Source organism: Natator depressus, chromosome 16, assembly GCF_965152275.1.
Source record: "Natator depressus isolate rNatDep1 chromosome 16, rNatDep2.hap1, whole genome shotgun sequence".
NCBI classification, from domain to species: Eukaryota; Metazoa; Chordata; order Testudines; family Cheloniidae; genus Natator; species Natator depressus.
Genome location: NC_134249.1, coordinates 17,008,439 through 17,025,433, shown reverse-complemented (window position 1 = coordinate 17,025,433; position 16,995 = coordinate 17,008,439). Strand labels below are relative to the sequence as shown.

The window sequence follows — 16,995 nt, the reverse complement described above, 5'->3', positions numbered from 1 at the left end:
TCCAATTAACCCAGTGCACTGTCTGTTATGTATTAAACTCACAGTACACCATGAATAGCCTCAAACCACAGGCAAGGCAAGGCTTGGGGAAAACAGTTGCACTAGTAACCACTAGCTTCTTCAGCAGTTCCAATAATTTCCAACAGTGAGAACACCCCAGTATCCTGGCATACACACCAGTTAGGTAGGAATTGCTTGAGGTCCGGATGGAAGATTGATGTCCCTATGAATCTTAGTAGTTAAAGGCATAAGAAGCTATTCCTTATCAAGGATCATGACAGATTAACTTGAGGCAGAAAGTAGGTGATATATATTATATAATCTCCCCTAATCAATCCCCAAACACAACAGCAAACAACTTAAGTCTGTCTGTGCATCACCTTCTGTATTGTATTTTAAGTGCAATGCAGTGACTCCAGCTTATAGTATCTCGGCTGGTCCTGAAATATTATTTAGTCAGTTTTAGATGATGGCAAGTTACATTTGAAATGGGCCTCTCAATTATAAGTCAGATTTGGGAGCTCCAAGTTTAGTGTCTTTATAACAAAAAGCTGGGAGAGAGTCTACTAGAACCTTCAAGCATCCACTTTCATTGCAAAGGCAGGTCCTCGCTTCAGCATTAGAGGTACAAATTTCAAAAGAACCTCAGTCCATTAACTTTCAAAGGGGCTTAGGTGCTTTTACAAATGTTAGCTTAGGACACCAAGTTTCTCACACAACAAAAATTGGGTGCCAATACCAGACTTTACCTTTAAGGCAGTGATTTTCAACCAGTAGTCCGTGGACCTCTGGGGGGCCACAACTACGTCAAAGATTTCCAAAGGGGTCCACACCTCCACTGAAAATTTTTTAGGGGCCAGCAAATGAAAAACGGTTGAAAAGCACTGCTTTAAGAAACCACAGATTGGTTTAAAAAACTGAAACCCCAAAGATAAAGCAGTACAAGAATCTGTGTTTTGTAGAGTAGAAATACCATCCTCAGACACAATTCTGCCAGGAGGGGGCAAATCCTGTCTCCCACCCCTGCAAGAGAACAAGGTGAGGGGATCTCTGCAAAGAACACCTTTCCCCTCCCCAACCCCTCCTCCCCACAGCTTGTATAGCATTTTTCCCCAAGAAGGACCAATCTAGCCTTATGAATCTACCACACTCATAACCATGGTATCTGGGTGCTAGCCCCATGGAGTTTCTACTACATTTCATTCAACTGGTAGTTAAAAAGGACGGTGGCTGAGTACTGATCATTTCAGCCATGTTTCAGTCAGACTACCATGATTTCATACTCCAACACATTTGCTCTGCTGCATACACATGCCTTAATCACAGAATGGTTCCAGAGGAATCCACTAAGACACCATGTGCCACAGCAAAGTTACACAGCCAGGTGTACAAGCCCCACACTGCTGACTGTATTTGCTACATGTCAGCACAATCACAGTATGGAGCAGAGAGATACATATGGCCTCTCCCAAGCCCCAGCTGCTTGCTCTCATCTTGCAGACTCCCAGGAAGGGCTCCTCAGACTATAGTTGAGACAATGACTGTTCCATTCCCCTGTGTCTCGTTTTGGAATTGTGTAGTGCTCCCATGAGCTGCTGGGGACAATGCCAAGCACCCTCTCAGAGGAGAGCAGTTCTTGTGCAAGACTGTTCCCTACTGAACTGGTACTCTGTCCAGTCTACTGTTAAATGTTCCAGGGAGAGAGACTATTCCACAATAATGTATTTAGGAAGAGCAATGCTTAGGGTGTTGATGTAGGTTCTGCAGGTTGTTTCAATGCTCTAGAGAAACAGGACTAAACCTATTCCTAGAATGGCAAGTGATGGGCACTACTCAACAGCTACAAGTTATTTCACTAGAGGGAAGTTCTGAGAAGGTAGGTGAGGGAGGGAGGGAAAAAAATCCAGTGGGACTCTACTGGTCTGAAACTTGCTATTTTATTCAGCTCTCAACTAATTGCCAAAAAAAATGAAATGGCTTTAAAACCCACAGTACCTCTTGACCCAGAGCAATAAGAAACAAAAGCTGTTCCCATAAGGAAATCTGAGACTCTCAGCTATCCAGTGGCATATAAACTGGCAGGTTGTGGGAAGACTTTAAAATCTCATCATCTCAACTGCCACCATATACCACCACCAAATTAATCTAATTTGAGTGTCCACTACCTTGAAAATTTCTGAAGCTAAACACCAATGCTGAAAGCAGCTTGGACTCTTACCTTCCAAGTATATAAAGCATTAGGTTCTAGCTAGGGCAGTTTGAGAGAACAGCTGCTAAAATGATACCATAATTAAAGCAAGTCAGTAATCAGAATAATGAGTTTAGGTCTAATACCTTCTGGTCTGCCAGACCTAGAAATACTTCAGTGGACCAGTAGATTTTACAACCACTAAGCCTGAAACAGAGATTAAAAAAACAAATTTATCAGAAAAATTAGATTTCATTTATATAATTTTTTAAAAAGCTCCTCTAACCCTCCCCATGATTAGGATTATTTCAGAAGGGCAACAGAATATTCGACTAGGACCAGTTGATTAGCACTGTTTTTTTACAAGAACCTATAAAGCTTTACTTCGCAAGGCCATTACCCACCACCAATCCTAGACTATCACAGCATTCAGATTGGATTAAAAATGATGCACTTGTTTCCCCAGGGAAGGGAGAGTTAGGTAGCATCTGAGAAGGGAAAGGAATCCTACCACAGGCACAACCTTGGTACTTGCCTCGAACTGTGCATACAACAGATGTCAGTGCAACTCTGAGCATTCCAACTGACAATGGTTTTCCATTGCTTGCTTTGCTAGCTGACACTGGGAGCTACAAACTCTCTTTGCAAATATACCACTAAGTTTATTTCAATTTGTAATGCACACCAATAAAAAACTAAACATTTCTTTAATACAAGTATGGTGTCGCTCCCAGGGATATTTACAGACAAGGCTATGGTTATTTTACAAATGAACCTATCTGTGCTTATGGTTTTCTAATCTTCTGAATTATTAGAATTGTCTATTGTAGGAGCACTATCATGCTCAACACATGAAACATTGAAATGTAAAGGCAGCTGGCTTGTTTGAATATGAATTGAGATGTGACTGCTCCTAGTAAGGGTAAAGGAACAATAAGAAAATGTGCATAGTCATTAAGTCAAGAAAACTTAAGCATCAATCCACACATGCATTTGTTGAATACTGTCTGGATAATTCCTTGCTGCTCTCAAATACCTAATATAGTATTTGTGCTCTGTAACAGAGTCCACATAAAATGTTAATGCATAAGCTGGTGCGCCATAGATTCACACTCTTGCTTCCCACACAATAAGAAGCCTGGAGAAGTGAATTTCACACATCATGCATTCCACAAACAAAACAACTAAAAATCTTTTTTTTCCAGGGAGCGTCTAGTGGACTGGCATTTTTAAGAATTTTGGATGGCCTGAGAAAATGGTTCTTAACCAGACAAGATGGATTCTAATGACAAACTCATTTTGGAATTATTATTCCTCTGGCACTTTGTAGAAAGTTGAAAAGGAAATGTCCCCCACATAAGTTGGATCCCAAAGGCAGAAAGGACAATTATCCAGTGGGACAGTCAAAGAAAACACTGTTTCAGTGACAGTGACAAACAGGGGTTCCACCAGGATAATTCACACACATGTTTCTGAATGCCTGATATAATCATCTTTCATTTTATAACTCAGAACAGCTTCACCAGACTCTGAAAGTTTTGGTTAGATATTTCCCATCTAATTTAATACTTCTCTTTTATACTCTATTTACTATAAAAAGCCAGTTTAAGAAAACCAAATGACAACCAGAAATGACTGGTTTTGGGCCAAGTTATTGCAATGTTTTTGAAGAGAATCCCACTGCCTGATTGGAGGGAAGGAAAAGTGGTGATTACTGGGTTATATAGGAGGGCAGCGTGGTACCTGTTGACAGTGTGTGAAATGAACTGAAGAGATCAGGTGTTAGCACAAGTGTGGTAAATGGTTAAAACGTATTTCAGAAAAGGATAAGGAGATTTGATCACTAGATATTATACATTTTAGAGTTGGGTCTCTGACATGGAATATATAAATGCTAATATTGTTTACTTATAACCATTAGAATTTAAAAACTTCCTCTTGATCCATATTTGGCACAAGCTGCCGATTTTAGCTTTCTGACTGCAATTTTTCCCCCCAAACCCTGAGAAATACCAGGAATTGTTTTGCTAGTTATGGAGTGAAACATCTAATGCAGTGGCTGACTTCTCTCAAGTGGCAAAAATTGACATGCAGGTCACTTAAGAAATATATTAGAATCACACATTATTTCTGATAGTTTAATATTCTGTGGTACAGTGAGTGCCACTACTCATTAAGCAAACAAACAGGAGCACTGGAGACTGAAGCCCTCTTCCCACTAAGACTGTTCAAGAAGTGCCTCCTGAATTCTACCTGTTGGGATGCTCTCACCCTTGAGAAAAGCATCCAGTTTTCACCAGAGATGGAATTCAGGCTGCATGCTTCTCAGATTTCTGATCTTTCAATAAAAGGAAATTTATCCAATCAAATGCTGATGCTTTAACAGGGTCCATGGTTGCCTCAAAATTGCTCCATAAATCTCTTGTGCTAGGTATTCAGAGGATGCTCTCACTTCTGGAGTACGAAATGGGTCACTGCACTACTGAGCTTCTTGAACGTCAAGTGCTCTATTTACAGGGTTAGGAACAGTGTCTTCTGCCTTCAGTAAAATGTATATACTCCTGCACCTTCTGCCTCTTTCCAGACTGAATGGAGTCTTATGCAGTAGAGAAAAGGTCTTCAAGCTTCCCACAGCTTTCTCTAGAACACAGGAGAATCACAGAAAGTACAAGGTCCTTGCAATAACCTCTTGATCCATTCAGGATCTGCAAATAGGAAAACAAGTGGTTTAAAGCCCAAGTTACACAGAAGAAAGATCACAATGATGGATGAATATTTTGCTTCACATCCTTTAACTGGACCAAACTTCTTCTACAAAAGTCTCTGAAATGATGTTTTGAGATGTACATCTGACAAGACTCACTGAAGATTTAGGATGAACCCAACTCCTCATATTAATTAATTTAAATGCCATTTCAGCAGAAAGAGACAAAGTTAAGGCTGAAGCTGTCCACACCACCCTATAGCTTGCCTAGGTATTGCAGCTTGTCTTTACACACAAACAAGTCTGCCATGCACAGACAAAATGGGTAGAGTTTAAGGACAATTTTCTGCTATAACTTAGTGATCTTGTTTTTGTGAGTTGAAATTAGATCTTTGAATTACTGCAGTAATTCAGTCTCCCATATGTAAAATGAAGCCAGCAACCCTTTCTCCAGCATTTTAGATCCATTTGTAGCTGATCTGATATCGATGAGAATTAGACCACACAAGTTCTAGGAAGGGAACACACATGCCTGTAGAATAAAACTTCCTTTGAGATCGCATCAGTTCTGCAGAAAAGTGCTTTGGAAAACCAGATAAGTTCATATCCTCCCTGAAGAACAGCATTACAAAAATACCTTAACGAACTGAGGTTTAATATTTTGCCATCAGACACAGTAGATACATTTTTAAATGTTAAAACTTGGACACATAAAAACACTGATTTCAAAGAACTATAAGGCATCAGCTGCAATTCAAAACAAGTTACTACAGAATTTCTGTCTTTTCAGATATAGGAAAAGTATGGAAGTTCAGAATCAAAAGACCTGCTCCTTCACTTTGATCACATTGTCTAAACAAGATGTATATATCACATTTCAGAGCCTAAGCCTGCAAGATGCCAAGATCCTTCTAAGCTTGTGCTGAGAAAACTCACCTTTCATTGAAATCAGTGGTGCTCAGCATTTTGTAGGATTGGGCTTGCAATTTGTACATGTAAAGAAATCTAATTAAATTAGTATTAATCTATCTGCTGTAACACTCCAGCACAGAGTGCATATGTACTTGGCTCATATTAAAATGCAATACATATTTACACATGACTTTCTCTAATTATTATATTCTAATTAGGGCTTTACAACTGTGACACAGACTACAGTCAAACATCATGAAGAGTAGAATGTTACTACTCCACTTGATAGCTGCCTGAAATAACAGTTAGTCATTGAGCCGGATCCATGTCACTATACAGATGACAAAGCACTCGGTGAGAAAATGCAATCTTGCCCTTTCAAGCCACGGAAGTAGCTCACCTTCTGGGGTTGGATGCCGTGCAATGCTGTCATGAAGCAGACACCTTCTGTATACCAAACTCTGGCAGGACTGGTAGGTTAAAAAGCACCTGAAAGGTGGTAAATTGCATCATCAAACAGAAGTTTCTAATTGTATGCTTTATGACAGAGGGATAAATTCTGTTCTCAGCTAACAGCTGTGCTTCTGTCAGGCTGTGTAAGAGCAGCATTTACCCCAATATCACTGATTACATCATAACAAAACCTTTAAAAAATATGAGTTAGCATTAAAATTTCATATCTAACTTAATTAGCCAAATTACGGTGGCTGGCATGAACTAATTAAGATTGCCTTGTAATAATATACATGTACAAGAGGTCAGAGGGCAACATATCAAGGATCAGGGAGGGAAGTATTTCCACTATTGGCTTTACCATTTTAAACAGAATACACCTGAAGAGACGAAGATTTTGAGAGCTATTTTAATGGACAGTCATTGAACAGCAATCACCATGATTTAAAGATGCATGCAGATTTTATGTACTATCTTAAGGGCTTACAACACTTAGAAAGGTCAAGGGACTCTTCAAGACAGTGGATTCTGTTATCAGAATAATGAATTCACACCAAAGGCTGTGGCCAAACCTCTACTGACAATCACCATTAAGTATCCAATTTCTTGGTCTTCAGTGTTAAAAGCTTTGAGTATTTTGCACTCTGGTCATTCTGAAATGATGTTAAAGTAACTCTGGGCATGCAAATTGACTGGTTTCATTAAGACCCAATCAACTGCCAGATTTGTTTTTGGCAACCAAGTAATTTGAGATAAGGAGCATAAATAGCCAGAAATGCACAAAATATATTTCCATAGGGACATTTTCCTCTTCTACCCTCCCATCCAAAAAGCTCTAAGCCATTTGATTTCCTTTGGGGGTGGGGAAAGGAGGAGAAGAGAAACAAAGGGTGAATTAGAAGCACTGAAGCATTAGTTTTGAAAATAAAATATTCAAAAGAATATAAATAAGGTCAAATCTAGGCCTACCTCCCTCCCTCTACAATATCCCTTAGTTCTTTCTCACTCTTACAAAGAGAGAGTACCAGACACCTTGTCTGCTTCCTCTCTTTCCTTTGCAGAGCATGGACAACATGCTCCATGCCATTAACTCATTCACAATATGAGAATATATTTTACATTAGCTACTGAAATGCCTTCCACTCATCCAAAACAGAAGAGAATCAAAGCAAAAGCTCCTTAACCACTTACCTGAGCCAAATGTGGCCATTGGAGCAGACCGCCTGTTTGCGATCTGTGAATGGCAGGATCTCTTTACACAAGCTGCAGTGCTCCGGGAAAGTCTGTTTGTTCATTTTCTTTAAGATATGTCCAATCAGCACCTGGGAACACACAGCAGTCAGCAGTGTTTACAGGAAAAGACTGCCTGTTGAAAGGTGGAGAATCTCCCAGGATGGCATGATTTCAGAAGAAAATACAAGATGCAAAAATCCAGTGCACTCAACTGAATTCAAATGAAAGAAAAGGCAACTCAAATACATAGTGCTGTAGTAGAGATGGATTGATTCACATGCTATTCATGCAATCGGATGGATTTAATTGCCTAACCCCACACATCACTGAAACGGATACAAAATTTGTTTTAAAATAACCAGGAATTTTGGTACTTAAACGCTAATGGTGACTGAAAAAAAAGCAACTTGGACTTTGAGACGCACACATTACACCACGTTACAGAACATCAAAGGCAAGACACAATTTTTTTTAAATAAGTCTCATGGCTGTGACAATGGAGGAGTTTAAAGTCCTGTTAATTATTTATGAATCTGATGCCGTTGTTTTAGCAATCACTATCAAACACAATACACATAGCTGTTCCACTGAAAACCTAAGTATTAGGTCAAATTTATTACCATATCTGTCATTTATAATTTACCTTTGACATTTCAACTGATACAAGCCATATCCCTAAATTATGCTGAAGAAATATTTTAGGCGGGTACAACAGTCATGACTGACAGAGGTTCATAACAGAATTCAAGAGTTTTTTTTAATATATATTATTTTAAATGCCAGAAAAAGAAGCTGTATTCTGTCTACAAGGTGTGAAGGGCAACTTCTCTCTGGCTTTTTCAATTCATAGTAATTTGAGGATACCAGTAGAAAATATCTGTGTTGACAGAATACTTTGCCAACGAATTACTAAAGGCCACTCAGAATCTTGAGCTGGCACACACTGTTTTGGGCTGCTTGTTTACCCCAGTATTGGAGACTGCACTGGTTTCCAGATGCAATTAAAGGGGTTGATTTTGATCTTTAAAGCCTAAATGATGCAAAGCTTCAGTTACTGGAAAAAGTGCACCTCTCTGTGCAGAACTGTAGGGATTATCTGACACCACCTTAGTCCGTCCCTAAGGGTATGTCTACACTGCAAAGAAAATCCCGTGAGTGGCTTGTGCCAGGTGACTCAAGCTTGGGCTGCAGAACTGTTTCACTGCAGTGTAGACTTCTGGGCTCAGGCTGCAGCCTGAGCTCTACCTCCCCCCACCAGCCCAAGCCTAGAAATCTACACTGCAACGAAACAGCCCCACAGCCCAAGCATGGCAAGCCTGAGTCAGCTGACATGGGCCAGCCGATGGTTGTCTAATTGCAGTGTGTGCTCTAAGTCTGAACATCTGGTGGCAGACCATTCTCAGTAGAGGGTCTCTTGCTTCTCTTCTTTGTCTGATACAGCACACGTTTGCTAACTTCATTACCCACCACAAGGAACATAGTTCAGAAAAAAGCATGAGTGAACAGAGTTAGCTGTGATGAGTATTTTTGTTTTCAGGATTGGTGATGGATTGGATGCTGCTCTTGTATTTAAGTTTTACTGCAGAAGGGAGAATTGTAAATCTGGGGCACGTCCTTGACATTGCTTGGATGCAACATTCTATTCAGTTACGTTTATTTTAATATTTTTAGAATATAAATGGACCCAGAGGTTCAGGCAATAATACATGTTTTATAAATCAAATTTTAAATTATCTCTTTAAGATACTTCAAGTCAATTGATTGGTTTTCCATTTACATAATTTTTTGAAACACTGACTTTTACAATGTTTTTTTTGTCATTTTAAAAAAAATCTCAAACCTGATGCTTTCCTTGATTTCATAACAGCACTACTAAAGGAAGTGTGTTTAAAATAAGCCAAATTTATCATTTAAAATGAACAGTGACAATGTTTTACATAAAATATTTGTATTCAAGAATTAAAATTTTGAAGATGTAATAACTGATTTTGGGGGAAAAAGGCCGCCTCCATTTTAGTGTAAATAGATGAAGTGATAGATAATCCTAATCACAGGGGAAAAAAACAAGGATGCCCCCTTCTACCACCACATTCTTTCAGATCACTTAAATTATTGTGAAAGTGATTACAGGTCTGTCGTCCTCCCCAGTTTACCCATCCCAGCAGAAATGTATACACAGGTTTGTTCTTTACTATGCCTGACCCAAATTCTAAGGTGTGTATTCAGATTTCCCACATCCAGCACCACCCACCATCCTCAGTTGGAGAGGCAGGCAACTAATCTCCAAAACAGATACAAGCCACTTGACAAGCAACCGTCCACCTTCTGCCCCCAAGGGAGTAAAGCTGAGAATGAAGAAAATCAGGAAATTTTGTAGCATGGAATCCCAAAAATATACATGTGCACTTACTCGTGCTGTTCTGTCATCATAGCCTTCGTCAGACATTAAGAAGTCACAGACTCCTCTGGTAGGAATGCTGGTGTTCTCTGTAATCCATGTATGCAAGTAGACTTCTCCCAACACTCGCTTCATGTGTTCCCGTGTCAAGTGCATTTCTACTGCTTCAATTCGTGCCTGTATTTCAAGGAGCTTCTCTTCCATTGGCTCATGTCCTCCTATGTCACTTGAGTGGGCAAGAGTGTCATCTGCTGGATCATCTGGATCTCTTCCTTTGCTCACTTCACACAAACTCTGCTTGCTGGCCTGTTCTGAAGTTCCCTCTTCTTGATGATCATCCTCAGTACTCCCCATCCCAGGGGAATCCGATATTAATACTTTTGTGTCCTCATGTGAAGGCCTCCACATGACCTCAGAGGGAGTTTTCTGCATTGACTGGTACAAAATTCTCAAGAGGAATAGTTTAAAACGCCAAAAGTAAGTAGATCCACAGCTCTCAATCTTTTTATCCAAGGCTTCTTGTAAGAATTGAGGGATATGCTTATCCTTCAAAATCTTCCAGCGCACAAGGTCTGTCAGGTCCACTTGTCTGAAAAGATTTTGCACAGAAGACTCCAAGAGCTGAGCAGCTGCCTCCTCAAATGTTTTGAGAGTTACAAATTGAACTTGATAGTTTTTGTTTACAGGGTGAAGGCCGTTGGTCATACCCTCTGTTGTAATAACTGCTAGGTATGCGCCACATGGGCTTACAGCTATCCCGTGAGTCCGCACAGAGCCAAACACTTCAGACAGCTTAATAAGCTGATGCTCAAACTTTAATGCAACATCTGTGAAGATGGGAATGAGTTGCCTTACCTTTCCGTCACTTGAGCATGTGTATACTGTGCCATTCTGTTTATCCGCAGTCATGGATACAATTGGTAAAGAGTGAAGCCCTGTCACATGGGAATTGTGGACATTCAGACCTGCTTTGGATATCAAGAGAAGACACCAAAACACATAAGATCCTCTTGCAGCCACTACTAAGCTACAGCTACATTTCTGGTAAGGATGGTAGAGAGGAATACATTTGATACTGTGTACTGGCAACTGGTCCATTTCTTGCCATAAGACAACAGGTTGCCTGAGCGTGAAGTAGCCTTTAACTGCTTTTAAGTTGACAGGAAGGATTTTAACTGGTCCAAAAGCACTCCCTACAATGAGTCCACTCATCTTTCGGTTGTTGTGTTCGTATTCCCACCAAGACAAGACGCTAGGGGAATTTATTCCTGACTCTATGGTATTGCAAGAAGTGATGGATTCCTTACCCACAAAAGGAAGCTGAAATTGCCAAACGGCAATGTTTCCGTTTTCAAAGAGTACGGCTAGGAGTACACTGCCAACATCTCGGCATTCATTGTTGTGTTTCACCTGCTGGGTGGTGCAGATACCTGACCACTCCATACGGACTGGAGTCTGCATGCTATGCCGTCTCTGAAATTCTGCAAAGTCCCCTAGTTCTCCTCTGGGGGTCTCAACCTTCGAAAGTTTGTAACTGGTTTCATACAGACGCTCCCCATAAATCTCTGTCAGATCAACCAGCTGCACCCACTGTAGTCTGTTAAGATTAGCATGGATGGTTAATCTATTGTCCATAGTTAGAGCAGCTAGAAGGCATCTTCCATTAGCATCACAGCCCAGTGGAGACCAGCTGGAATATTTGAATCCTCGCATAGGTGGTAGTGACTTTCCTTCAGGGTTGAATACTCTATCTAGCATAAAGGTTTGACTAACAGTTGGATCCTTAGAGCTTGCAAACTTTTCCTTACATTCTGCAACCTCCTTTTTTGAGCCAACCTGAAACAGAATAAGTACTGTTAAAACACAATTTTATAAAAGCATTTCCTAAAACAGTATTTTAGTTGTACTATAACAGAAATATCAATTTAATAATCTATGTGCTGTGTCCAATACAGGAGAGAGGAAGGACAGAAGGATTTTAGCTTCCATTAAAATCAATGGAAGACACGGCTGAAAGTATGGCCCCTATTCTGAGTAAATCTTAAGATGTGACCTTCAGCATTTGTGTCCAGCAGTTGAAAGGTACACACAACACTAAAGTGAAGCACTCCCTCATACTGGTGAAAAGAGGAAAACCCAATTGCAAATGTGTAATTTCTGCTACACTAATCATGGCCTTTTACACTTCCGAAAACAAACAAACAACCTGAAAAGTAGCACATAGTAATACACTCGGTTACTGTCAAAAGTTTTTAAGTATCCTAGAATATCAGGGTTGGAAGGGACCAGGAGGTCATCTAGTCCAACCCCCTGCTCAAAGTAGGACCAATTCCCAATTTTTGCTCCAGATCCCTAAATGGCCCCCTCAAGGATTGAACTGACAACCCTGGGATTAGCAGGCCAATGCTCAAACCACTGAGCTATTCTCCCCCCCCCCCGCCCCCATCACCATGAGTATGGATGCAACAAATGTACAAATAGCTACTTCCTCAACCAACAATAGCCCCAAATTTTGAGTATTCTTGTGAGATAGCATCTTCACACATTGTATATTTTATTAAAGAGACACACTAGAAAACTGAATCAAACCAATTAGTTTACGATCAAAAACTCCGCACGCCACTCTGTGCAGGCTAGACATCTTATTAAAATATTGCTTCCATAAACTTTCCTACTATAACCCTCCCCTCAACGGTCTATTCTCTCTCTACAAATTACAATGAAGCCTCCAAACTCACTTAATCCTGTGCATCATCTAACCCTGTTTATGGGAAGGTCACACACATAATTCTTGATCACCTGCAAAAGTTTACAATGACTGTCACTTTTGGGTTTGGAAGGGTCATAGTCTTTTAGCCTACAGGGCATATTAACTTATGAATTATTGCCTCTCTCCTGAGTACTGAGCAGGGGTCACATATATATTAAGTATCAGATGAGTACAACCTAAAATGTTCTAGTATTGCAGAGAAGCAGGATTTGGGAGTCCTCATATGACATCAGAGCTGTTCCAGGCTGAAACAGGCCTGGTAAGGCTGTGCTTACACTTTTCTATCAAAATCTGAATTATGAAGCTGAAAGATGCAAGTAAAACTCTTACTTCAAAAATTTCCTCTTTATCCCCTCTCCCAATTTGCATGCATTTGGCTTTTAGTAAATTTAGATCTATGCTTTGAGGCCTCTTAAAAATTGCCAACTATAACTGCATTTTGTGATTGTAAATTTCTCCTTTCCATTTGCAACCCAGCTGAGAACATAAAAATACTGACAAGTTCCCAAAACTGAAGTCTTCTGTTTATCCACAGAACAGATAAAGCACAGGTGCAAGCTTCATACTGTTCTCTCAATGTGTCTCAACTATGATCTGGAGAATCAATCCTAGGAACAGATGGAGAGTTCACTCTTCTTATCCCTTTTAACTCTTGTTTCTGTGGTGGAAGAGGCAACAGTGTGTTGTGAGCCAGGAACACCAGCCCATAAACTGAGACCACTTCAAATGAGATTACTGGTTATGTCTTTGTTACTAATATCCCTTCAGCAGATTTGAACTGGTTGAAATGCTCTGATATTTTGAGCCATCTAATTTAATATTTCTAAACTTACTGCTACTGGTAGCCATGTTGCTAAATGTGACACTGGCAGTGTGGAAGATCTTAGAACAGATCTGCTGCAATCTTATGAGTATTTCATATCTGTATCTCTCAGACATACTTAATCAGGATTGGGGTCCCTCTGTGCTAGGTTCTATATAAAACAGACACAGTCCCTGGCTAAGAGATCTTACAGTCTAAGAAACCTACATTAATAATAACTGAAGCTGCACCTGAGTTTACTCATTGTCAATCTGCAACAACAACCCTGAGTTTTACAACCCATGCCTTTTCCATTTAAGTTTAACCCAATTAGTTAAATGAGGGGTTTAAAAAGCCATTTAAGGGTTTGTTTACATTATGGAATTTTGCACCACTGAAGATACACTGCATCAGTGTAACTTACCTCTGTTTGAAACTGCTGCAAATATTGGGGCAGTGCATCTTTACTGGGAGAGGTTTGCACTTGTGTAGCTAGACTGGTGCAAAAATCTATAATGTAGACAAGTCCTAAAATCAGCCAAAGATTTCAGGCTTAAATCTTTATATGCTAGCAGTCAGCAAAAACAGGTTCAATGGACTCTTCGGTCATGCAGATATAAACACACTTAGGACACTCATACTAGTTTTTCAGTCAGCAAATAGCATACAACATAGGAAACTGCAATGAGACCAAACCGCAGTTTACACATCCACCCCAAACAAATCCCAAGGTAACATATCTGATATTAGTGTCCATATTAGATCTGACATTAGGCTCTTCTTAAAGTCTGGGAGAGGTACTAAGAATGTCACAGGTACAAGGCAGAATAGATTATTTAGCATAAGTAGTTAACACATCACCTTGAATGATCTCTTAAATTTAGGGTAAGTGGCCTTTTAACACCTCTGCAGTCAAAGAACAAAAAAGGGTGGTTGGTGAGTCAAATTGCTGTAATAAGTCATAAATGCAGTGTGTCTGTTCAGTGCATGATTTTAGTGTCTAGCAAAGTTTGAATTTAAGCTCCCAGACTTGTCTTTTGAAAGTGCTGAGGATGAGGACTGAAAGGTCAGATGAGTGATCATTTTATAAAACGTGTATGCCCACAGGTGATCAGGCATTTGTGTGTGTTATTTTCCTATGTGAGTTCATTTGAGAACATATGGATTGTCTGGTTTCACCCATATAGTTGCTATTAAGGTATTTAGTGCACTGGATGAAGTAAACACGGCTGCTACTCTGATATCTGTTTGGTACATTCTTCCCCACTGCACTTCTAAATGACAATGCATTTTGCTTAAATAATCAATACTCTTCTAGTTAAACAAATACTAGAGTAGAATGGAAGCTGATTTGCAGTCTCATACAAGACTGACACCAGCAAGAGTGTCAGGAAAACTTAGCCCTAATTAGAGTCTTTTTCAGATGCATGATAGTTGCACACTGAAACTGAAATAATTTCACTTGGACACTCCTGAGATAAGCACAGGTGTAGTTTTAGTTTGTGCTTTAGTGCCTAGAACTTTTTTCAAGAATTAGAAAGTCAAGTCGTTGCCTAGCCTACTTTACAAGAATACCTTAAAACTGAAAAAGTTTTGGGAAGTCTAATTTACTTGTAACTATTAATGCTTTTTTTACTTTCTGTATTTAGTTCCTCTTAGGAAAAGAAAACAGATGAGCAGTTTTACTTTCTGGTTTTCATGTACTAGGAATAATGCTTTAATCATGGTATAAACAAACTACAGGGAAATTTTAAAATCCAAAATAAAGTTTAACTTTTGAAAATTCTGTTTTAGTTTTCTTTTAAAGAAGAAATGGCTCTGAAAATAAAGAACTAGGAAGGCTCAGGATATAACCAAGATAAATGTTTTTATTTAAATAAATATTTACATTTAATGTATTATCCTGTATTACACCGTACAACAAGAACACACTGAAATGTGCCCTACACAAAATGAAAGTAGAAGAAAAAGGACAGGGGCACAGATAGCTCAGTGGTTTGAGTATTGGCCTGCTAAACCTGCAGTTGTGAGTTCAATCCTTGAGAGGGCCATTTAGGGATCTGGGGCAAAAGTTGGGGATTGGCCCTGCTTTGAGCAGGGGGTTGGACTAGATGACATCCTGAGGTCCCTTCCAACCCTGATATCCTATGACATTGAGTACCCTTCCCAGACCTGAAAAAAAGCTCAGTGTAAGCTTGTATCTTTCACCAATAGAAATTGGTCCAATAAAATATATTACCTCACCCACCTTCTCTCTCTAGTATTGGCAAAGATGCAGTCAGTCTACTCTAGGAGCTGTTCCAAGAAGCAAACCGAAAGCAACAAGCTTTTTTAAAAAGTAACGTTTAGAATGAACATGCTCCATACTATTATTTTGCGTGGCACTGATTGTGAACCCGCTACACATAGATGGACTCAGCGAATATACAGGCAATACTTTGTACTGTCACATACAAACGGATACTGGTCCAGACAAAAATCTGTTCTTGCTGTTGTGTACAATGGGTATTTATCTGGTGTGTCACCACAGATCCTGCACTACTGCTGTACTCATGAACTAAGAAATTATCTCCTAAAGTTTATCCCAGGATAGAAAATTCGTTTTCCAGTAATTAATCCTTATCTGGATTAGCCTGGATCTGAGGAACAGCGGAGGTGGAGTCAGGGTGAGAGAAACTCCACTAGTAAACAAAGCCACATGTACCAACAAAACACAGGCCAACCTCAGACAATAGCAGCAGCTGTGGGAACGGGACTGGACCAAGAGCAGGGCAGCCTTAGGAGAGGGGGGTCACAGCGCTTTGAATAATCAGTGGCGTGGCCAGGTCCAAGTGGTCTCGCCCTCAGCAGGCGGCTCCTGCCTCACGTCTGGGGGGACGGCTGGAAAAAGCGAAGGGCAGAGCCCCGAACTAGAGCGCAGGGACCGGGAGAAGACAAGGATGAGCGTGGGGAGGGAGCGGGGCTCAACCCTGCAGCTCCCGGTCGGGAGACGGGCACAGTCTCTCCCCGGCCCAGGGGCGCTGGTCCATCCGCGGGGCAGGAGAGGAGGGTTCCCAGCCGCCCTCCGCCGCCTCACCTTGAGCAGGCAGCCCGCGGCGGGCGCGGGCACGGCCGTGCGGTGGATGACCAGCTCCTGCCCGCCGCTGTGAATGTCGCTGAGCTGCTCCAGCACGGCGATGCTCCGGGCCGTGCTCACCGACACCCGGTGGTCCTCGGACCAGGCCAGCGGCTCCAGCCCGCTCACGCCGTGCTGCAGCCGCACGGCCGGCTCCCGCCGCACGGCCGTCAGCCGGAACCCCGTGCTCGGCCCCGCCGACACCGCCTCCTCCGCCGGCGACTCGAGGCCCGCCGGTGGCTCTTCCCCGCCCGAGGACAGCGCGGGACTCCCCCCACTTCCAGCTGCCTCTGCCGCCGCCATCTTGCCGCCGCCTCACACAAGCCGCGCATGCACGGCGCGCGGCGAGACCGCGACCATAAAGGACCCATGCCCGGCTTGGGTTAGGGGTGGCCTACCCACTGCCTGACTAAAATCCCT

At 41.2% G+C, this 16,995-nt stretch overlaps 1 protein-coding gene across 1 annotated transcript; it reads right to left on the bottom strand.

Annotated features, from left to right (window-relative positions):
• Positions 1 to 1,115: 1,115 nt before the first annotated feature.
• GTF3C4 (general transcription factor IIIC subunit 4) lies at positions 1,116 to 16,916 on the bottom strand. Its single transcript, XM_074973664.1, has 5 exons — positions 16,537 to 16,916; positions 9,901 to 11,724; positions 7,449 to 7,579; positions 6,205 to 6,293; positions 1,116 to 4,893 (listed from the first exon to the last, which is right to left on the bottom strand). The coding sequence occupies exons 1-5, from the start codon at positions 16,876 to 16,878 to the stop codon at positions 4,829 to 4,831; spliced, it is 2,451 nt and encodes an 816-aa protein (XP_074829765.1). The 5' UTR covers positions 16,879 to 16,916; the 3' UTR covers positions 1,116 to 4,828.
• Between the last annotated feature and the right edge of the window lie 79 nt (positions 16,917 to 16,995).